Source organism: Microcebus murinus, chromosome 15, assembly GCF_040939455.1.
Source record: "Microcebus murinus isolate Inina chromosome 15, M.murinus_Inina_mat1.0, whole genome shotgun sequence".
In the NCBI taxonomy this organism is placed as follows: domain Eukaryota; kingdom Metazoa; phylum Chordata; class Mammalia; order Primates; family Cheirogaleidae; genus Microcebus; species Microcebus murinus.
Window position 1 is genome coordinate 11197674 of NC_134118.1, and position 17846 is coordinate 11215519.

General features: G+C 37.4%; 1 protein-coding gene and 1 pseudogene across 1 annotated transcript in view; one reads left to right on the forward strand and one right to left on the reverse strand.

The window, feature by feature from the left end:
* Positions 1-119: 119 nt before the first annotated feature.
* ELOVL2 (ELOVL fatty acid elongase 2) overlaps positions 120-17846 on the reverse strand; it is a 59347-nt gene continuing 41620 nt past the window's right edge. The window contains exons 4-8 of the mRNA XM_012753660.2: positions 12833-12910; positions 9270-9441; positions 6713-6837; positions 5654-5788; positions 120-3211 (exon numbers count right to left, since the gene is read on the reverse strand). Coding sequence (XP_012609114.1) covers positions 3086-3211; positions 5654-5788; positions 6713-6837; positions 9270-9441; positions 12833-12910 — 636 coding nt within the window. The 3' untranslated portion in view covers positions 120-3085. The remainder of the gene's footprint in view (positions 3212-5653; positions 5789-6712; positions 6838-9269; positions 9442-12832; positions 12911-17846) is intronic.
* Positions 13168-14678, forward strand: LOC105865108 (chromobox protein homolog 1 pseudogene; annotated as a pseudogene).

The following is a 17846-nucleotide window of genomic DNA, read 5'->3' on the forward strand; positions in this document are numbered from 1 at the left end:
CGTCTAAAATTTGTTGCTGAAATACTGTATGAAGAATCCCTGAGTGATAGGTCATTTGAAATACTCTGTAGGCACACATTTTAACTTCTTTGAGCCAAATAATAAAAACTGCAACATGCTTTAGTGTAAAAATCAATTTATTGTACAACAATCATACAGAATGCTTTTTATCTACAAAGAAAAATGGCTTCTCCAGCCTCCCTGTCCACCCAATCATGATAGTATGTCCTTAAGATACAAGTACTTCCAAAGGAAGACAAAGTGGATCCTCATCTTCCAAATAAGGAAGCCCCCAGAAACATTCATAAAACGATATAGAAACACAGGAAAAAAACTAAAATGGACTCTTACATATAAAATGCTATTCTGCCCATGACAGTAATACCACTTTGCCTGAAAATAAAAAAATACTTCTCTGATATTTTGATAGAGGGGGAGAGGACTTCATCCTTTAAGATGCCTAAATAATTCAATATATAATTTTGATGGGTTGTAAATTTCTATATTTAATTTTATTCCCTAAACCTTCCATTTTGTTTAAAAAATTAGGGAAATTAACAGATATACTTTATAGCATTCATTTGAATGTTTTCATTCCCATGAGTAAGAGGAAATTGGAGGAAACATTTTTCTACTTTAATAAATTATAGTAATATTACAATTTTTCATAGTTGTTTTAGAAAAGTCACATTCAAAGTAAATATTTTGGTTTTTTAAAGTTACAACACTTAATGACAGGTTAAAATATTTACCTTATTCAATTTTTGTGGCTAAGATTTTATAGCTCTGTGTATTTTGTATCAGCCCTTGAATGGTTTAAGGCTATAAGAGTTTTATTAAGCCTCACTAGAATTAAAGACCAAATTAGAAATAAGCATCCCGAATGAAACCTCTGAAATTCTGGCATTAGCTTGGAAGTGTAAACTACCCACATTTTCCCTCCACTTTGATCTGACAGGTTTCACCTGCTTTGTACTTACAGCTGCTCGACTTTAGTCGTCAGTCTGCTCAAGGACGCGCCCTCCTTGCTGTGCAGGAATGATGTGCAGTGAGGCTTTAGTGCTTCACTAGCAATTAAGAAAAAGCTGAATACAAGGGCCAGTGATGTCTGTCTTCTAAGTCTCATTTTTACCTGGAATGTACTTTGGTAATAGATTTTTAGCCCATGTTTGAGACCTAAAACTGAACTAGAGTCCAGCTTCTCCAAAGGGCTTTCTCCTTAGTCTCAGTTGTGTTTTGTCATAGAGGAGCAAGAGCAGTCATACGAAGATAGCCCTTGTTTTCAAATGGATTGCCAGGAGAGAACAATACATTGAATACAGTTGTAAGGTGATTCGAGATGGAAGTGGTGATTAAGCACCCTAGAGCAAGTTAGTTTTCGGAAATGGTTTAGAGGAATGAATGGAAGAGTTAAGTGGGCATCAGACAGGAAGATGTCTATTCAACTGAAGTGGATCAACTGGTACAGAGGGAATGATCCAGGGTACAGTGCATCTCCCTGAAAACTATACGTTAGTCACCTTTAAAATATATGCCAGAATCCTGAGAAGGGGTAGTTCACGTGAAAAGTTAGGTCAGTAAAAAAAATTTTTTAACAGGAAAAATCATTTTAAAACAAGAGCTTGGGGGAAAAAAGCAAAAAAGGGATAGAAAGGCACTCTAGACAGTAATGAGTTGGGTCAGTGGTGAAAATGCCTTTCTGGTAAGTGCTTATACATTTGATGTCAGTGTTAGGCTCTACAAACTTATTTAAAAAAAATAAGGTAGGGAAGAAGATAAAGTGGCAAAGTTACAAGTCTTGTTTTATAGGGTATAAATTAATCTTCATCAAATCTTTAGAAAATTCTTTGTTCCCATTCTTGGTACAATTTACTAGTAAAAGCCCAACACTTTGGGAGAAAGGAAATATTCATTAATGCTTTTGAATTTGTCTGCTTTTGTGCTTGATTCTCGGTAGAGATCATACATCTGAGCAGGGATAGGATGTGCTGAGTTTGCCAGCACGTTTTTCTGTGCTGGCATTTTTCATTGTGGCTCATTACTTAGCTCATGGCTCAGTGCTGGAATCTTTCCAAACTATCTTTGTCTTCCTATTTTCAAAAACTTAACCTGCAAAGAGTGATAGCAGGTATTCGGGATAATATTTACAAATAGGATCACAAAAAATATATGACTAATGTCTATTGTGCCCCCCCCCTTGCTATTAGTTCTGATTTATAAACTTCCAGTGGCATATGTGTTCGAAAGAAGAGGTCAGGTTGGACTCCGGTCCTTGTTCAGAAAGGAAAGGGGCAGCCAGGTTCAGATACTGCTTTTAGTACAGAGCCTGGCGACTTTCTTAACCTAGGCTGGCTAACTTGGAAGATAGACACAAATACGTTAATTAAGGAAACTGAGGAACATGTTTCTATCCCAAACCCCTGAATTATGAAAATCTGGCAAATGAATTTTCTTCTTAGAATAACTAAGCTCCAAAATATTATCACTAAGTTCAGAATGAGGAGGAGTTGTGGGAATTTGAGAGAGAAGACCCTGGCTTAGCAAGAGAGAAGTTTGATGGATTTTTCTATCTTCCATGTATGATCCCATTTCAATATTTTCTGGGGTTGATTCCTAAAGAAACAAATGGACTGATTATGTACTGGGAATTATTGCTTAATACAGATTAGAAAATACCCTGTATTTAATATAAACAGTTTGTATATGAACATTTTAATATGAACAAAAACTCTTTTTATTTGAAGACTTTAGTGAAAAACAGTGCTCCGTGTTTCCTGGCTTTGTACGTGTATAAGGCGTTACAAGACAGTTTCTGGTGAGGGGTTAGTCTGTGTGGAGGGAGGGAGGGGGGAGAAGTCGCACCAGTTCTGAGGTCTTCAGAGGTCAGCATGACCTCAATGCTGATCAAAGCATTCAGTTAACAAATTAACCTAATAGCAATATATTAATATATTCCAGGTACAAATGATTTATAAACTTAAAAGAAATTAGTTTATGCTAAAACATATATAACTTTCAATTCAGTCTTTGCTTTAAAACAAGCGAATCTGTTAGGCTAGTATATATGCTTTAAGTTACTCTACTTTTATTGTGCTTTCTTGTTGATCACTCCATTGGCTGCAGTGAAGTAGGCTTTGGAAAAACCATTCTTCACTTCCTTTGCTGCAAGTGGCTCTTGCATATCTTTCTTCATAGGCTTTTTTCGGTATGTCTGTTGGATGTGTATATTTTGAAAAGAAAAAGAAAAGGATCCTTTAATAAGACCTTGTCTCAAACATTGCATATAGTTAAAAAAGCACATGATTTTGGTGGGCACTGGACTTTCTAGTAAGAATTCATGTTTGTAATATGACCATTTTTAAGCCTTTAAAGATAAAAATAAGGGTAAAAACCAAGACAAATGCATGAATTTAAATTAATATTAGGTCAGGGTTTGTATATTCTGGGATTAGCATTCAAATTATTCTGCATTAGTTGATTACTTGGAAAGGATGTAACTTTTAAGAAAATGAAAGGGGCAGCCTTGCAAAAACAATAGGAAAATACCTAATCCCACATAGGAAAATACCTAATCCTACAATTTCCCCAGTAACGGTTAAAGATCAATCCTATGAGTTGTCTAACAAGTACCCTACAGGAGTTCTGTTTTGCACAACTTCTGTAAAAGCTGAATGAATGGAAAAGAGATGTAAATCTCTCTCTCAAAAAAAATTTTTTTTGAGAATCTGCTTTCACAGAGTTCTGTTTACAGCAGGAGAACAAGCTCCAGCCTCAACCACATCCCCAGAATGGAGTCACATCTCCTGTGATAATCCGTTCTCCAAGGGAGGGCAGGAAACCAACTTTTGGACTTTAATATCCTTGCAGTTTTTGTTATCTACCTGCTGCCACTTTTGTTATCCTGACAGCCATCACTATTGTTTCCTTCTCTTTGTCCCCCTTAAAATCTGCAAGCCACTTGGCCTTGCTGCTGGCATCTCTCCCTTCCTTTCGTTGGGATGCCACGTTTCTCTCTCTCTCTCTCTCTCTCTCTCTCTCTCTCTCTCTCTCTCTCTCTCATTCTGTCCTTTAAAGGATAAAATAAATTTTACTTTTACATATCTCAATCTCTGAGTGAGAAATCTTTCTCCACTCTTGTCATGAGCATCTACTAAGCCTTTCGACTCTAACAGAAAATATATAACTCAGGTGAAAAAGTATTGTTATTTTAAAACGACCAATACCTGGGGATTCTGGCTTGCTTTGGTTCTTGGCATATCATTTTGACAGAATACCTGATCTCTGATCTCATTTTTATTTTTTAAAAGCAATAGTATTAACAAGGGTAAAGCCTGAAGTTATATACTCAACTTTAGAACTAAAATTCTATCTTAACTAGCATCTAGGGTTAAAGCTTTGAATTCTATTATCTACCCTTGCTGGGCTATATGCTGCTTCTCAGTTTTCAACACCAAACACCAAAAGGACTCCTTTAGCTTTCTTTTAACAAGCAATGTGTGTCTGTGAGCATGCTTTGTTTGGTTCCATCACTGATTATTTCTTCAAAAATTCTCAAAGGAAACGTTTATCTCTTATAAAAGACAAAGCCTAGTCAGTCTAATTTCAGAAACAAGATCTGAAAAGCTGTTAAAACTTAGTTCACACAGTTTTATATTGTATAAAACCACTGAGTTGACTTCTAGCAAATGCAAACTGAAAAATAAGAAAGTACTTCTTGTTTGTCTGAAAAAGAAAATACAATTGAATCCAACTTCAAAAGTACTGTTTTGAAAAGAAAATTTTTTTTAAAGGAAGTTTTCCATTTCCCCAGCCCACAAAGGAGAACAATTTAAAATCTACAACCACCTAAGGCCTGTTCTCTGTTATAGCTTTCATTGCTTCTTATATAACAGAGTCGCTTTGGAATTGCATTTTGAAGTTGTCTTCCACTTAAATTGTTAATTAAAAAAATGACATTTGATAAAGAAAAAGTCAATGTGACCTTTCCACACTGGTTTGCCTTAAAGGAATTTTTTCCAAATAAACAGTCTACAACATCAGGGTAGCTGATGTGGGAACAATAATTTTTTAATATTAAATTCAGTAAGCCCATGTTTTTATCCATTTACATCAGATGTCCTCAAACTACGGCCCACAGGCCACATGCGGGTGTTTTTGCCCGTTTTTTTTTTTTTTTTACTTCAAAATAAGATAGTGCAGTGTGCATAGGAATTTGTTCATAGTTTTTTTTAAACTACAGTCCGGTCTGAGGGACAGTGAACTGGCCCCCTGTTTAAAACGTTTGAGGATCCCTGATTTACATAAATTTCCTAGAATTTACTATATATGTTTAACTTTCAGATGTGAGACTTTGATAGCATAGTGCAAATACATGATGCAAGTTAAGAACTGTATGTTTAATCCAATGATATTTTTGATAAAACTTTATATGCATGCATTAAAAAATGTTTGAAAGACTTTAAGACTATTAACTCCCCTTCAAGGAGGGGGGAGAGGAGTTAGGAATACAGGTTTCACTTTTTACTTTGTGTACCTCTGTTATCTGAATTCATCAGTAAGCATGTGCTACTGTAATAATCAGTTAAATTAAATATATAAAGCAAAAGTGCACAATCTATTATGTATTACTGTTGAATATTTACATTCCACATACCTGAATGTAAAAATTTAAGAATAGGATGACTAACGTCAGCATGTAAGACGACTGGAAGATGAGACAGCCGAAGGGGAAGCCACACGGTTTCACGACGGCACTCATGGTGTGCGTGATGGTGAGCACGAACTGCACCTGCAGGGGCAGACGGGGCAGCGCTGTGAACACGCGAGGCTGAGCCACGTGGACACTACGGGGAAGCTTTACCAGTTTGGAACTAGAGGTCATTACCTTAAGGGAAATAAGCCAGGCACAGAAAGACAAATCTCACATAATCTCATATGTGGGAGCTAAAAGAATTGATCTCATGGATGCAGAAAACAGAAGGATAGATACCAGAGGCTGGGAAGGCAAGGTGGGGGCGGGGCATGAAGAGAGGTTGGCTAATGGGTACAAACATACTGTTAGAAAGAAGGAATAAGTTCTAATGCTCACTGGCAGAGTAGGGCGAGTATAGTTAATGTATTGTGTATTTCAAAATAGCTAGAAGAGGATTGTAATGTTCCTTACACATAGAAATGACAAGTACTTGAAGTGATGGATATCCTAAATACCCCAACTTGATCATTACATAGTCTATGGATGTAATAAAATATCCCATATACTGCATAAATATGTACAAATACTATGGGTTAATTAAAGAAATAAAAAAGAAATCAACTACTATGACTCTCAGAATTTTGCAGGAATAAAACAAAATGCTAAAGCAGACCACTATCCTATCCAGAAATTTTATTTGAAATTAGTAAATATGTAAAACTTCCCATTATTTTTCTCATGGAAAAGTAGCAGTTAAAATTAGACAAAAATGATCTGACTTATACATTAACTTAAAAAATATTCATCTCATTCCAAAGCAAGGCACTTCCAAGATAAGCTAGTTACATATACCAAGAACATTTTAACACAAAATTTAATTCTTAAAAGTCCATTTTAGAGAAAATAGGCAGCTTCATTACACATAGAAAAGCCTCTGACTTCTAAGAAGACTGAGATTTCTGTTTTCCTTTCCCCATTCACAAGCCTCATGGAGAAGAGCTGAAAGAAGGCTTCACATACCAGTTGTGCCTGTGTGAGATATTTCTTCCACCAAAGATACTTGTGCATAGACGGAAACACAGAAAGTCCGTAGTAGGAGTACATAAGAATGTGGATAAAACTGTTCAGTGTTGGTCCAAAGAAACCTATAAAAGTACAGTATAAAAATTACTACTTCTAGAAAGTTGGTTGTTCATCCTTTGTGAGATTCTACTTCTGCATTGCAATTGAAAATGAATAAATACGAAATTCACAATGATAAATTCCCCAATGATCGTGCTATTCCCAGCCTAGACAGGACGAACCTGGGATAGTTTTTCTGTCACAGTGCTCACCCAACAGGTAGTTCCTTATCTACAAAGGTTTTACTGTCATTTCTATCAGCTGGGAGAAAAAAAAATATTAAAGCTAGAGGCAGAATTCCTCTGAAAGAATTGTTTTTGCTTTAAACCTTTCATGAGACACTTTGATTGTAGAAAGAGCCTTTTGTACATGGCTGAACAGGGTGCTAGAGAAACAAAGCAAATATATTACTTTTCGTAACTAAGTAAATAAATTCTACCTGAAATGGGCTTAGGAACCAGGAGATGCTGAGAAAGTGAGACTATGGGGGAGAGAGAAGACGGGTGAGGAGAAACTGCCAGCCTGACCTTGCCAGTAACTGGGCTGTCTCAGGGCTTTTAGGACAAGGGATTATCTCAAGTCCAGTCCCCTGCCACTCACCTCATGAAGAGTCTTCTCTATAACTGCTGCCAGCGTGGGTGAATGGTGTATCAGAAAAGGCTATGTTCTATGCTGGGTCAACTAAGGGCTGAAAAGGATTTAGCTGCAAGAGGTGAGATGCCAGAGAAGGATTATTTGCTGGAATTAAGGAACTGATTGTTGTGAGCATTAACCAATCCATATGTGAAAGTGCTCAGAACAGTGCTGACCACAAAGTGATGCTATACAAGTGTTAGCTTGATCCAGATGGTTGCTCTGTGAACGATCAACCCTATGGTGAGAGAGACTATGGCATTAGAGGACCATTTATTAGCTGTGTCCCCTTGAATACATTACTTTGGCCTGTAAAGTTTTACTTTCTCATCTGGAAAATATGTATAATAATAACCACCTCTTAATGTGATGAGATTAACTGAGATAATACACTATATGAACATGCTGGTTAGTTAATCAATTTAAATTCTCTAGCTTGGTTTTCTAAACCTGGATTAGCAATCTGGAGAGAGAAATGGAAATCAGTAAGAAACAAAAGGTACAATACCAGGCATATGGTAAGTCCTAAACATATATTGGCTGGAATAAGCTGTTATGCATTTGAATTTATATAAACACACAAAGTTTCAGAGTACCAAGTAGCAAAGGATTTGGTGATATTTCTTTACCAACTTGAGTTTTCATTTCCATCAATTAATGAACAGTGAATGGTTATTGCTTATAATTTTTATACTAATCTTGAACAGAAATTGGCACACATATTCACAGGACTATATTTTTACACAGTAATGATTTAAGTTTTAGATGCTTATTTGTAATGAAACTTGACAGCCGTAAAAAGTACTTAACCTTGGTAATTCTCCTCTGATATTGATTATAGCCTTCCCTCCTTAATAACAAACCTCAAGACACTATATTCCATCCATCTGGGAGAAGGGTAAAGGGTTTCTGTCTGCCCACTGCACCCCAGCGATTTCCTGCTTCACACTCCAGTTTCCACTTGCACCTTCATAGTCACTGCTATGTTCCAAATATCCTGGGCATTTAATAGCTCTACAAGGTCCTAAATCTTAGGGAAAAATTATTTTAAGTTTTACATGTTCAGATTTTTCATAGAATATTTTAAAATTCTTGGGTACAAAACAGTATCAAATAGAAAGTGCTGTTTTCTCTAGCTCAGTGTGTCTCAAGCTGTAGGTCATGACTGACCCTTCTTGAATGGTGAAGCCAACATAGTGAAGATTGTCATCAGCTTTTTATAAAAGTGAAATAGGATTTTAAATATCACACTACATTATACAGATTCAGGGTAAATACTGTTTCATAAAATATTTGTTTTATAGAAAACACAAATGAGTGTATTGGATTGTGATATAAAACGTATTTCTTATTGTAGTTCATAGTAAAAAAAAAAAATAGAAATTCATTGTCCTGGTAAATCACATAGACATGTAATCTTAATTTTTCAGAATGTAAAAGCAAGAAACTCTAACAGCTGAAATGCTCTAATGTGTATCACAGTGAAGTGGTTAAACTGTGGAAGGTGCCATATTATAAGAGTCAAATAACACAGTGGGTTGGAGTGAAACTGCTCTAGTTGGGGTGTGTGCTTCTGACCTCATCTGACAGTTGGTGCATGGAAAACAAAGTATTTTTTAAATTTAAGGGTATACTGAGATTTTGCCAGTACCAAAGACCAGAAACTATACACGGCCACTAGCAGACATGTGCTTCCTGTTGGCACAAGGCTCTCGACGGCCTCGCTTTGCTCTCTCCTGATCTGTATTTGAAGCTCAGTACAAGGCCAGCACCGGTGCTCTTGTAAGATTTCATAGAACTGAAAATTAACAAAGTAACTTACTTTGTCCACAAGGTATCCAGTTCAGAACACACCACCAGATGTTAAACATAGAGGCATGATGATACACATGAAGAAAAGTAATCTGACTCGTTTTTTTCCGCAAAACAAAGAAAATCGTGTCGAGGAACTCTACTGATTTGGAGAAGTAGTACCACCATAACACCTTGGCTACCTATAAAAATTTAAGAAAAGGAGTGGGGGGAAAGGGTGAGAAATGCAAATGTTCATTTTCTGCCCACCGCTCGGCTTTCCGCCTGTGCTTGACTCCTGTGTGTCTTTCTCAGCCTACTGAAAAGCTGGCTCACCTGCTGTCTTTGCCTCCAGTTTCTCCTTACTTCAAGCAGTTCCTCCTTATTTCAAGCTTACTCTAGTGAAAGATAAGTTACCTTTCCAAAATACACATGCGAGCACTTTACTCCTCTGCACTGACAGAGCTGCTTGCGGGAGGATGGGATCTCCCAGGCCTTGGCGGCTGCTGTTTCCACCGCCCTCCTCTGAGCACCCTACCGAGGCAGCCCGGTGTGGGACTCGGTCTGCACCGATACTCTTCTCCCTGTGTCCACACTCTCTTCCTGCCTCGGGTCCAGCGTCTCCTCGTCACCCTGTTAATACTCCTCTTAAATGCCACCTTTTCTCTGGAACTTGACCCAGCTCTTTTCTTTCTCAGGCTGAACAACAGCTTCTTATTTGTATTCCCACGTTACTTGCTGCTTCATAATCAAGAGCCGTACAGCATAGTTAGTGTTAGGAATGTATCAGTAGACTGCAAATCACTTGAAGGCAGAGACTCCCATTCACATTTGCTCAGTGCCTAGCATTCAACAGGTCATTATTGTTTGTTACACTAAATTATAATTTTTCTCTGTCCTCTAATGTCTCATCTGCAGGGAAACACTTTTTTTAGTTAAAGGCACTGTGTTTTTAACACTAATATTTAAACATATTTGTGGAGACATTACATAGTTGGAATCTTGGAATTAGAATATCCTGCTTTACTGTCTACTTCCCAGGAAGATAACCATAAGGTGTGGTGGCACCCATTGAATGTTTGATGGAATAGTTGACCTTTAGAAATATTAAACCATAAACAAATAAATACAACCTTTAGAGATCACAGGGTATCTGAAAATGCACTGGTCTGTGATAATGCATTAGAAACAAAATGGGTATAGAAAATTCAATATATCTTACTTTATTTGTATTATAGCTTTGAAGATGTTTTAAAGATGGACATCTTAATATTAAAGATTTTAGTTGAATGGTTTCTCTTATCTCTTGTTAATAACCCATGTTGGTTAACTACAGAAAATTTCAAACATTCACTAATGCAAGAAGAATAAACACAGGGAACCCTGTGTATCCAACACTGAACTTCAAGAATTTTCAGTATGATTCCAATCTACTTCATCAATTCCCTTTCCCACCACTTTGGGGAGGGGCTGTAGAATATTATAAATCCAAGGTATCATTTTATCTAAAATACATGTAGCAGGGAATTTTTTTTTGTTTTAACATAACCCTGAAGTCATTATCTAATAAAATTAACCTTTCTTTAGTATCTTCTAATAGCCCAACTCATGTTCAAATTTCCCTGTCTCAAAATGTGTTTTTATAAGTGGTTTGTTCAAATCAGGATCTAAAACAAGGTCCACCTTGTATTTGTTTGGCATGATTTAAGTCTTTTCCAATTAATAACAGTTCCCTCTCCTTGCTCTTCTCATTTCTTTCATGGTCTTTTATTTCTTGGAAAAATTAGATCATTTATAAAGAATTTCTAGTACTATGGATTTGGATTGTTGCTTCTTTCTAGTGTCATTTAACTTGTTTCTCTACTCCCACATTTCCTGTAACTACCAATTAGATTTAGAGGCTTGATTAGATTCAGGTTTAATGGTTTATGGCAAGAACACTTCAGAGGTGGTTCTGTGAATATCCTATGGCCTCACAGCAGAAGGTGCATAATTTCTGGTTGTTCCAGTGATAGGCAGACTGAACTGTGAGTTCAGGTGTCAACACCTAATCCAATCATCATGAAGTTTCTATTCACCTCTCACCCAACAGTTTTATATTATTTACAGATGACTGTTGTCTAGATCCATCATTTCACCAGGAGTTGCAAAATGGTGATTTTCTAATTCTATCATTACTTACACATTTTTTTCTTTTATAGAGAAGAACTTTCCCTTTTCATCTATTTGGAAATTCACATATGAAAGGCAAAATAGATGTTTAATTCTTTCCCTTTAATTTTATTTTTCCCTAGAATGAGCTGGTATTCTAGCAACCTTCAAAATTAACAATATATTTTTAAGGCATCATTTTAAACTCATGGTTTTTAATATACTTAATACGTTCCAATCCATTCCAGTCAGCATTGTTTTTGATAATCAAACTGTCCTATCTTTAACCAGATGGGGTGATGGCATCCCTTCAAGATGGCTCTTATATTTTTTTGTCATGACTCTGTAGTCTTGGATATCTTCTTTGCTTTGTGTCATAAAATGTTCTAGGTTCATCTTCTGTTATATATAAGGCCAATTCTCTAAGAATCCTAATCCTTTCTGGTAGAAAATTATATTTAGAGAGCACAATCCAGGTGATTATTGCTTGTGGTGCTAGGTGGCCTTTTCTATAGACAGAGATAAAAAATAAGTTTTTTTTTTTAAAGTTAATTCTGATATTTCCAATGTGAATCTATGATTACTGGGATTTAGTTCAATGTTTTCATTGCTATCTCTTTTTTTCCATATTTTAAATATTAGTTCCTAATGATATTATTATTATATACTTAATTTATCCTACAATGTACCTATAATAGTCAAAAAGCGATACAAGTATTTTTATTAACAATAACAACAAAAAGTTACTGAATACTGTTAAGATATATCCCACTAGGGATGTCTAAAGAAAAACTGTACTTTAAAGTCACTTGAAATAATTCTTCTTTGGGTGCTTATGTCACCACCTTAATAAATATGTATATTCATTTAATTTACTTTGTTTCCAAATTTTGAGGGGAGAGACTACCTTGCTTTCTTTTACATAATTATAAAACAAAATTAAATTTAAAAATACTTAATGATTCCAAAATCAAATATAACACAAGGTACGTTCAGAGAAGTCTAGCTTCCATCCTTATCCCCTCTGCCCTGTTACCTCCCTTCAAAGGAAAACATTTGTATTAGCTTTTGGTTTATCCTCCCATTGTTTCTTTTCGAAAATATAAGCATATATACCTATTCATATCATTTCTTGCACAAAAGGTACTATACTATAAACAGAGTCTGAAAATTGCTCTTTTTCACTTAAATCTATCCTGGAGACAATTCTGTCACAGTATAGAATGCCTCTTCCTCATTTCATTCTGTAGAGGCATCTGTTACCTAGATGTGCCATGGTTTATTCAGTCAGTCCCCCATAGATGGGCATTCGGAAAACATTTTTAGTACCCAGCATTTCTATTAGAACAGGAACTCCTGTGTTATTTAATCCTAGTCCTATCCTCATATCTGGAAGGAGAAAGCCTCCTCTCTTTTTCAATTGATTTGCTTCTAATGGCTCACCCGGACATCAGCTTCCCCTGCACTGGCAAGATCTTGACACTGTAAATTGTATCCTCCTTCCCAACTGGAGAGAATGAGCTGCCAAAGAATCAAGAAAGAAAGAAAGAAAAACAAATCAACACACAAATTTGAATGCAAACTGCATTTCCCATTCATGTCTCTGATTGGTTTCTATTCAAGGTTTGAGTTTGACTCAATCCTATCCTCAAACACATATTATTAAGGGATTTAATTCTTGCTGTTAAACTGAAATCAATGGTTATATATATTAACATATTTTACTTCTATCTACATCAGCCAAAATAATACAATTTACCTATCACTGGTGCCACAAAATGTTGGTGCACAACATTTTATGTAAGGAATTATAGAGAATGTACCAAGTAAAATTTAGAATTTAATGTAAATAAATGTGAAGAAATTATACTAAAAATTTAATAATATTTTGTATTGGTTTATACATATTTATTTTATTTGATCATCTCAATAATTTTGTAAAATATGTATATATTGCCCCTTTACAGATATGGAAAACAGGGCTCAGAAAGTTTCCTAAACAAGCCAGGCGCAGTGGCTCACGCCTGTAATCTTAGCACTCTGGGAGGCTGAGGCGGAAGGATCGCTCAAGGTCAGGAGTTTGAAACCAGCCTGAGCAAAAGTGAGACCCCATCTCTACTAAAAATAGAAAGAAATTAATAGACCAACTAAAACGTATATATATACAAAAAACTAGCCGGGCATGGTAACCCATGCCTGTAGTCCCAGCTACTTGGGAGGCTGAGGCAGTAGGATTGCTTGAGCCCAGGAGACTGAGGTTGCTGTGAGCTAGGCTGACACCATGGCACTCTAGCCCAGGCAACAGAGTGAGACTCTGACTCAAAAAAAAAAAAAAAAGAAAGAAAGAAAGTTTCCAGAGTGGAGGGCCGTTGGTTGGGGCCTGGGGTACGCTGCTTCATTGAGGGGCTCCACTGCTGCCACCAGCTTGTTGTTTTTCCTGGGTGCCACTTCCCCGGCTGGCCCGACGCGACGTACCAGTATCGCGACACCGATTCCTCTCGGGTTTTTGGGCGCTGCTCTGAGCAGTGTCACCCTTTACACCAGAAAGCTGGCGGGCACTAAGGGGAAAAACAAAACAAGAAGAAAGTGGAGGAGGTGCTAGAAGAGGAATATGTGGTGGAAAAAGTTCTCGACCGTCGAGTGGTAAAGGGCAAAGTGGAGTACCTCCTAAAGTGGAAGGGTTTCTCGGATGAGGACAACACGTGGGAGCCAGAAGAGAACCTGGATTGCCCTGACCTCATTGCTGAGTTTCTGCAGTCACAGAAAACAGCACATTAGACAGATAAATCAGAAGGAGGCAAGCGCAAAGCTGATTCTGATTCTGAAGATAAGGGAGAAGAGAGCAAATGAAAGAAGAAAAAAGAAGAGTCAGAAAAGCCACGAGGTTTTGCTCGGGGTTTGGAGCCGGAGCGGATTATTGGAGCTACAGACTCCAGTGGAGAGCTCATGTTTCTGATGAAATGGAAAAATTCTGATGAGGCTGACCTGGTCCCTGCCAAGGAAGCCAATGTCAAGTGCCCACAGGTTGTTATATCCTTCTATGAGGAAAGGCTGACGTGGCATTCCTACCCCTCGGAGGATGATGACAAAAAAGATGACAAGAATTAACTCTCCTGAGTACCAGCCCCTGTCACATCTGACTGTGGGTTTCAAGTGGGGAGGGAAGGAGTTTTACTTGTCTTGACACCATAGAGGTGGCTTGAGAAGATGTCCTTTGAAGAGCCAGTATAGTTTCTGTGCCCTGCAGCAGCCCAAAGTGCTTTAACGCCGTTCAAGCTGTATAGTTTGCACACCAATCCCAGTGGAGAGGAAGGGGGATAAGTGTTTCAAGGCAGCCCATTCTGCTCTTTGTTGAGAAAAGCAAAGGGCCTTCTGTGAAGGACAAAACTTGTAGAATTGGGTGTGTGGGAGAACAAAAAGATACTGTAGATCTTCAAAGAGCATCTCCACAACCCACAGCCTTCTTCCCAATAGTGTTAACTCTGCATTTTTACAGCGTAGCATGTGTGTAGTTTTTGGCTATTACTGGTGTATTATTTGGGGGTGGGAGGGATGGGATGGGAAAGAAGGGAGATAAGTAGGATCATTTTGGTTAAAATTTAGGGCCTGATTGGGGAAATGGTGAAATAATGGAAAGAACAGACAACTAATGATTTGCTTCTATGTCCATAATATTTTACCTTTTCAAAAAATGTCATTGACACCACGAATGAGGACTATGAGAGACTGTTTAAAAGCTGTGAATGCCTGAAACCTATAAGCCAAGGTGTTCCCTGCCTGAGCTTAATACTGTTCCCCACAAAGTACTAAGCCAGCTCATAAGTTACCAAAGCTGCCATTTTGGAGATGGAAACTGATTAAGGGGAAATCTTGTATTGGAGAGTATACATCGGCAGATCATTCTGTCCTAGAGGTGCTAATTCCTGAAATTAAACAAGACGACCCTTTCTTTTCCAGGTATGAAGTTATAAATAGCTTGTTCATCCAAGCCACTGGCTGAGGTGTTGGGGAAGAGGGTGGTACAGGAGATGGAAGAGTGAGCAGGGAAGATGAGGGCCCATGCTCTTAGGGCAGAGAACTCTTGGAGCCTCTCTGTTGTGTTTTTTTTTTTTTCTTTCTTTCTTTCTATGAACTTTGGAGATGGGAGAGTAGGGAAGACGAGGTCCCATGCTCTTAGGGCAGAGAACTCTTGGAGCCTCTCTGGTTTTTTTTGTTGTTGTTGTTGTTTGAACTATGAACCCTAAAACCATTGGATAGTAGGGTTCAGTCACTGACAGTACAAGTTTCATTGAATCAGTTCAAGAGTTGAATGATTTCAAAAGCCCTGGTCTCAGGAGAAGATTAAACTTTCATACTGGGGTAATGGTTCACTGTAAAACACAACAAACAAAAAACATTTTTTTAAAAATCCTAAGAATTAAATGATACCCAAAATGCTCTGTCTTTGAATCACAAAATCCATCAATTCTTGACATCATCTAGAATTGCAACTAGAGCTACATTGTAAAATCTTTTTAGGCATGTGCTAGATTTCTGTGAAAACTTTGTTTAAATGTAAACTTCATAGCACACTGTCAGTTTTTGTCTTAATAAAACTATAGATTTATAATCCCCGAAAAAAAAAAAAAAAGAAAGAAAGTTTCCTAAACCATTTTCTTCACTGTATTTATGCGAGTTGGTAATCAAACAATTTATGTGATTGTTTATCTTCCCCATCACTCTCAAAAACAAAAATGCTACATAAAATCTATGCCTTTTTTTTTTGCTCATCTTTGTATCTACAGTTCCTTGCCCACTACCTGGCACACAGTAAGTACTCAGTAAATATCTGATGAGGAAATGATTTGCTTAAGATTACATGGAAAGTGGGAGAGCAGTGGTTAGAATTCAGACTTCCTAATTCATTGTTTAGTGTTCATTCCACAACATCATGAGAAAATGAGCTTTCAAAAAATTCTGTTAAAAATCCTATGAAAGAAGTTTTCTCCCTGTAAAAATTTAAAATTCTAGAATATAGGGCATTTGGCATTGATTTACATAAGGTATTATCATAGGCAAAAGACCTACTGTTTTCTGCCGCTGTCTTAGAGGTGTGTAAAGGTATAGATCTGTTAAGATACACATACAGAGCACAGAGGGACTGGATATTAAAGAATTGAACATTAAAAAGAGACTACTCAGTAACATTTAGAATGTTTTAGAACCTTTAAGAGTCTTTTCTTTACTGTCCCAATATACCTCTCTTTGCTTCTAACAAAAACACTTTTCAGTTAACATCACAATAATTAAAGATTCTCAGGATAAATAAATCCAGTGAGAGAAGAAAACCTTGGATTTTCCTGATGGGATCTATCACAGATCAGGTGCCCATAATACCCCCAGGGGCTTTATGCTCCTGCTTCTCAACTGGGAACCAGTAACAGGCTAGAGGGGATCTAGGAATACCTTAAAGTATATGTAAATTTTTGTGTGTTCCTACATTTTTCAAACTAAGAAAGCTGTTAACTCTGTGCACAAGGATTAATTAAGAACTTCTATGGTCAGACTGTAGTTTTGTAGTAAGGGGCTCAAATCTCTGCTTTGTATGCTACAATACAGTCTACTATAGAGTAAGCCCTGAGTGTGGAGAGGATGGGGCACATTCTCTGTTTCCACGTGACATGTCCTGCTTTAGTCACATTTATCCAGGCTGTCCTCATCCCTCTGGCAGCTGTGCAGAACTACCTGACAATTTAATAACCAAATAGTATTAATATTACTAGAATTAAGCAGCCAAGCTGTAGGAAACTGTGTGTCTTACCCTGGGTTTGGGTGCAGCAGCCATCCAAACGTATGTGTTGAAGAAAAGGAAACAAGACTATCATATTGGGCTAGCCTTAGGGAGGTGTGGACTAAATTACTCTGAAATATACCTAGAATCTGTCAACTTCTCCCCAACTCTACCTTAATCCAGGCTGCTAGCATCTGTTGCCTGTAGTACTACAACCGTCTCCTAACTGGAGTCTTTGCTTCCATTCTTACCTCCAACTCACCCTCATAGTCCATTTTCCATGTAGCAGCCAGTGATCTATTTAAAAAAGATATAATATCACTCCCCTCATTAAAACCCTCCAATAACTTTCCATTACACTTAGAGTACAAGCCAAATGCTTCCTGTGTAATCTGCCATCTCTCCACCTCATCTTGATCCAGTCTTTTCTCTGCCTGCTGTGTCATTCCATTTCAGCTCCAATGCCATCTCCTCAGTGAGGCCTGTTCCACTACCAGCCCATCATTCTCTTTCCTGTGGGGCAAAGGCTGTGTTCTAGAATCTACAATAGAATCGAACACAACGTAGGAACTTGATTCATATTTGTTGAAAGACTTAATAATTACTGCAGTGACTTCCCAGCCAAAGCAAACGTCTGCTGGGGCACAACAAGTTGGCAAGGTTAAATCAATCTGTCACTTAGGTTGT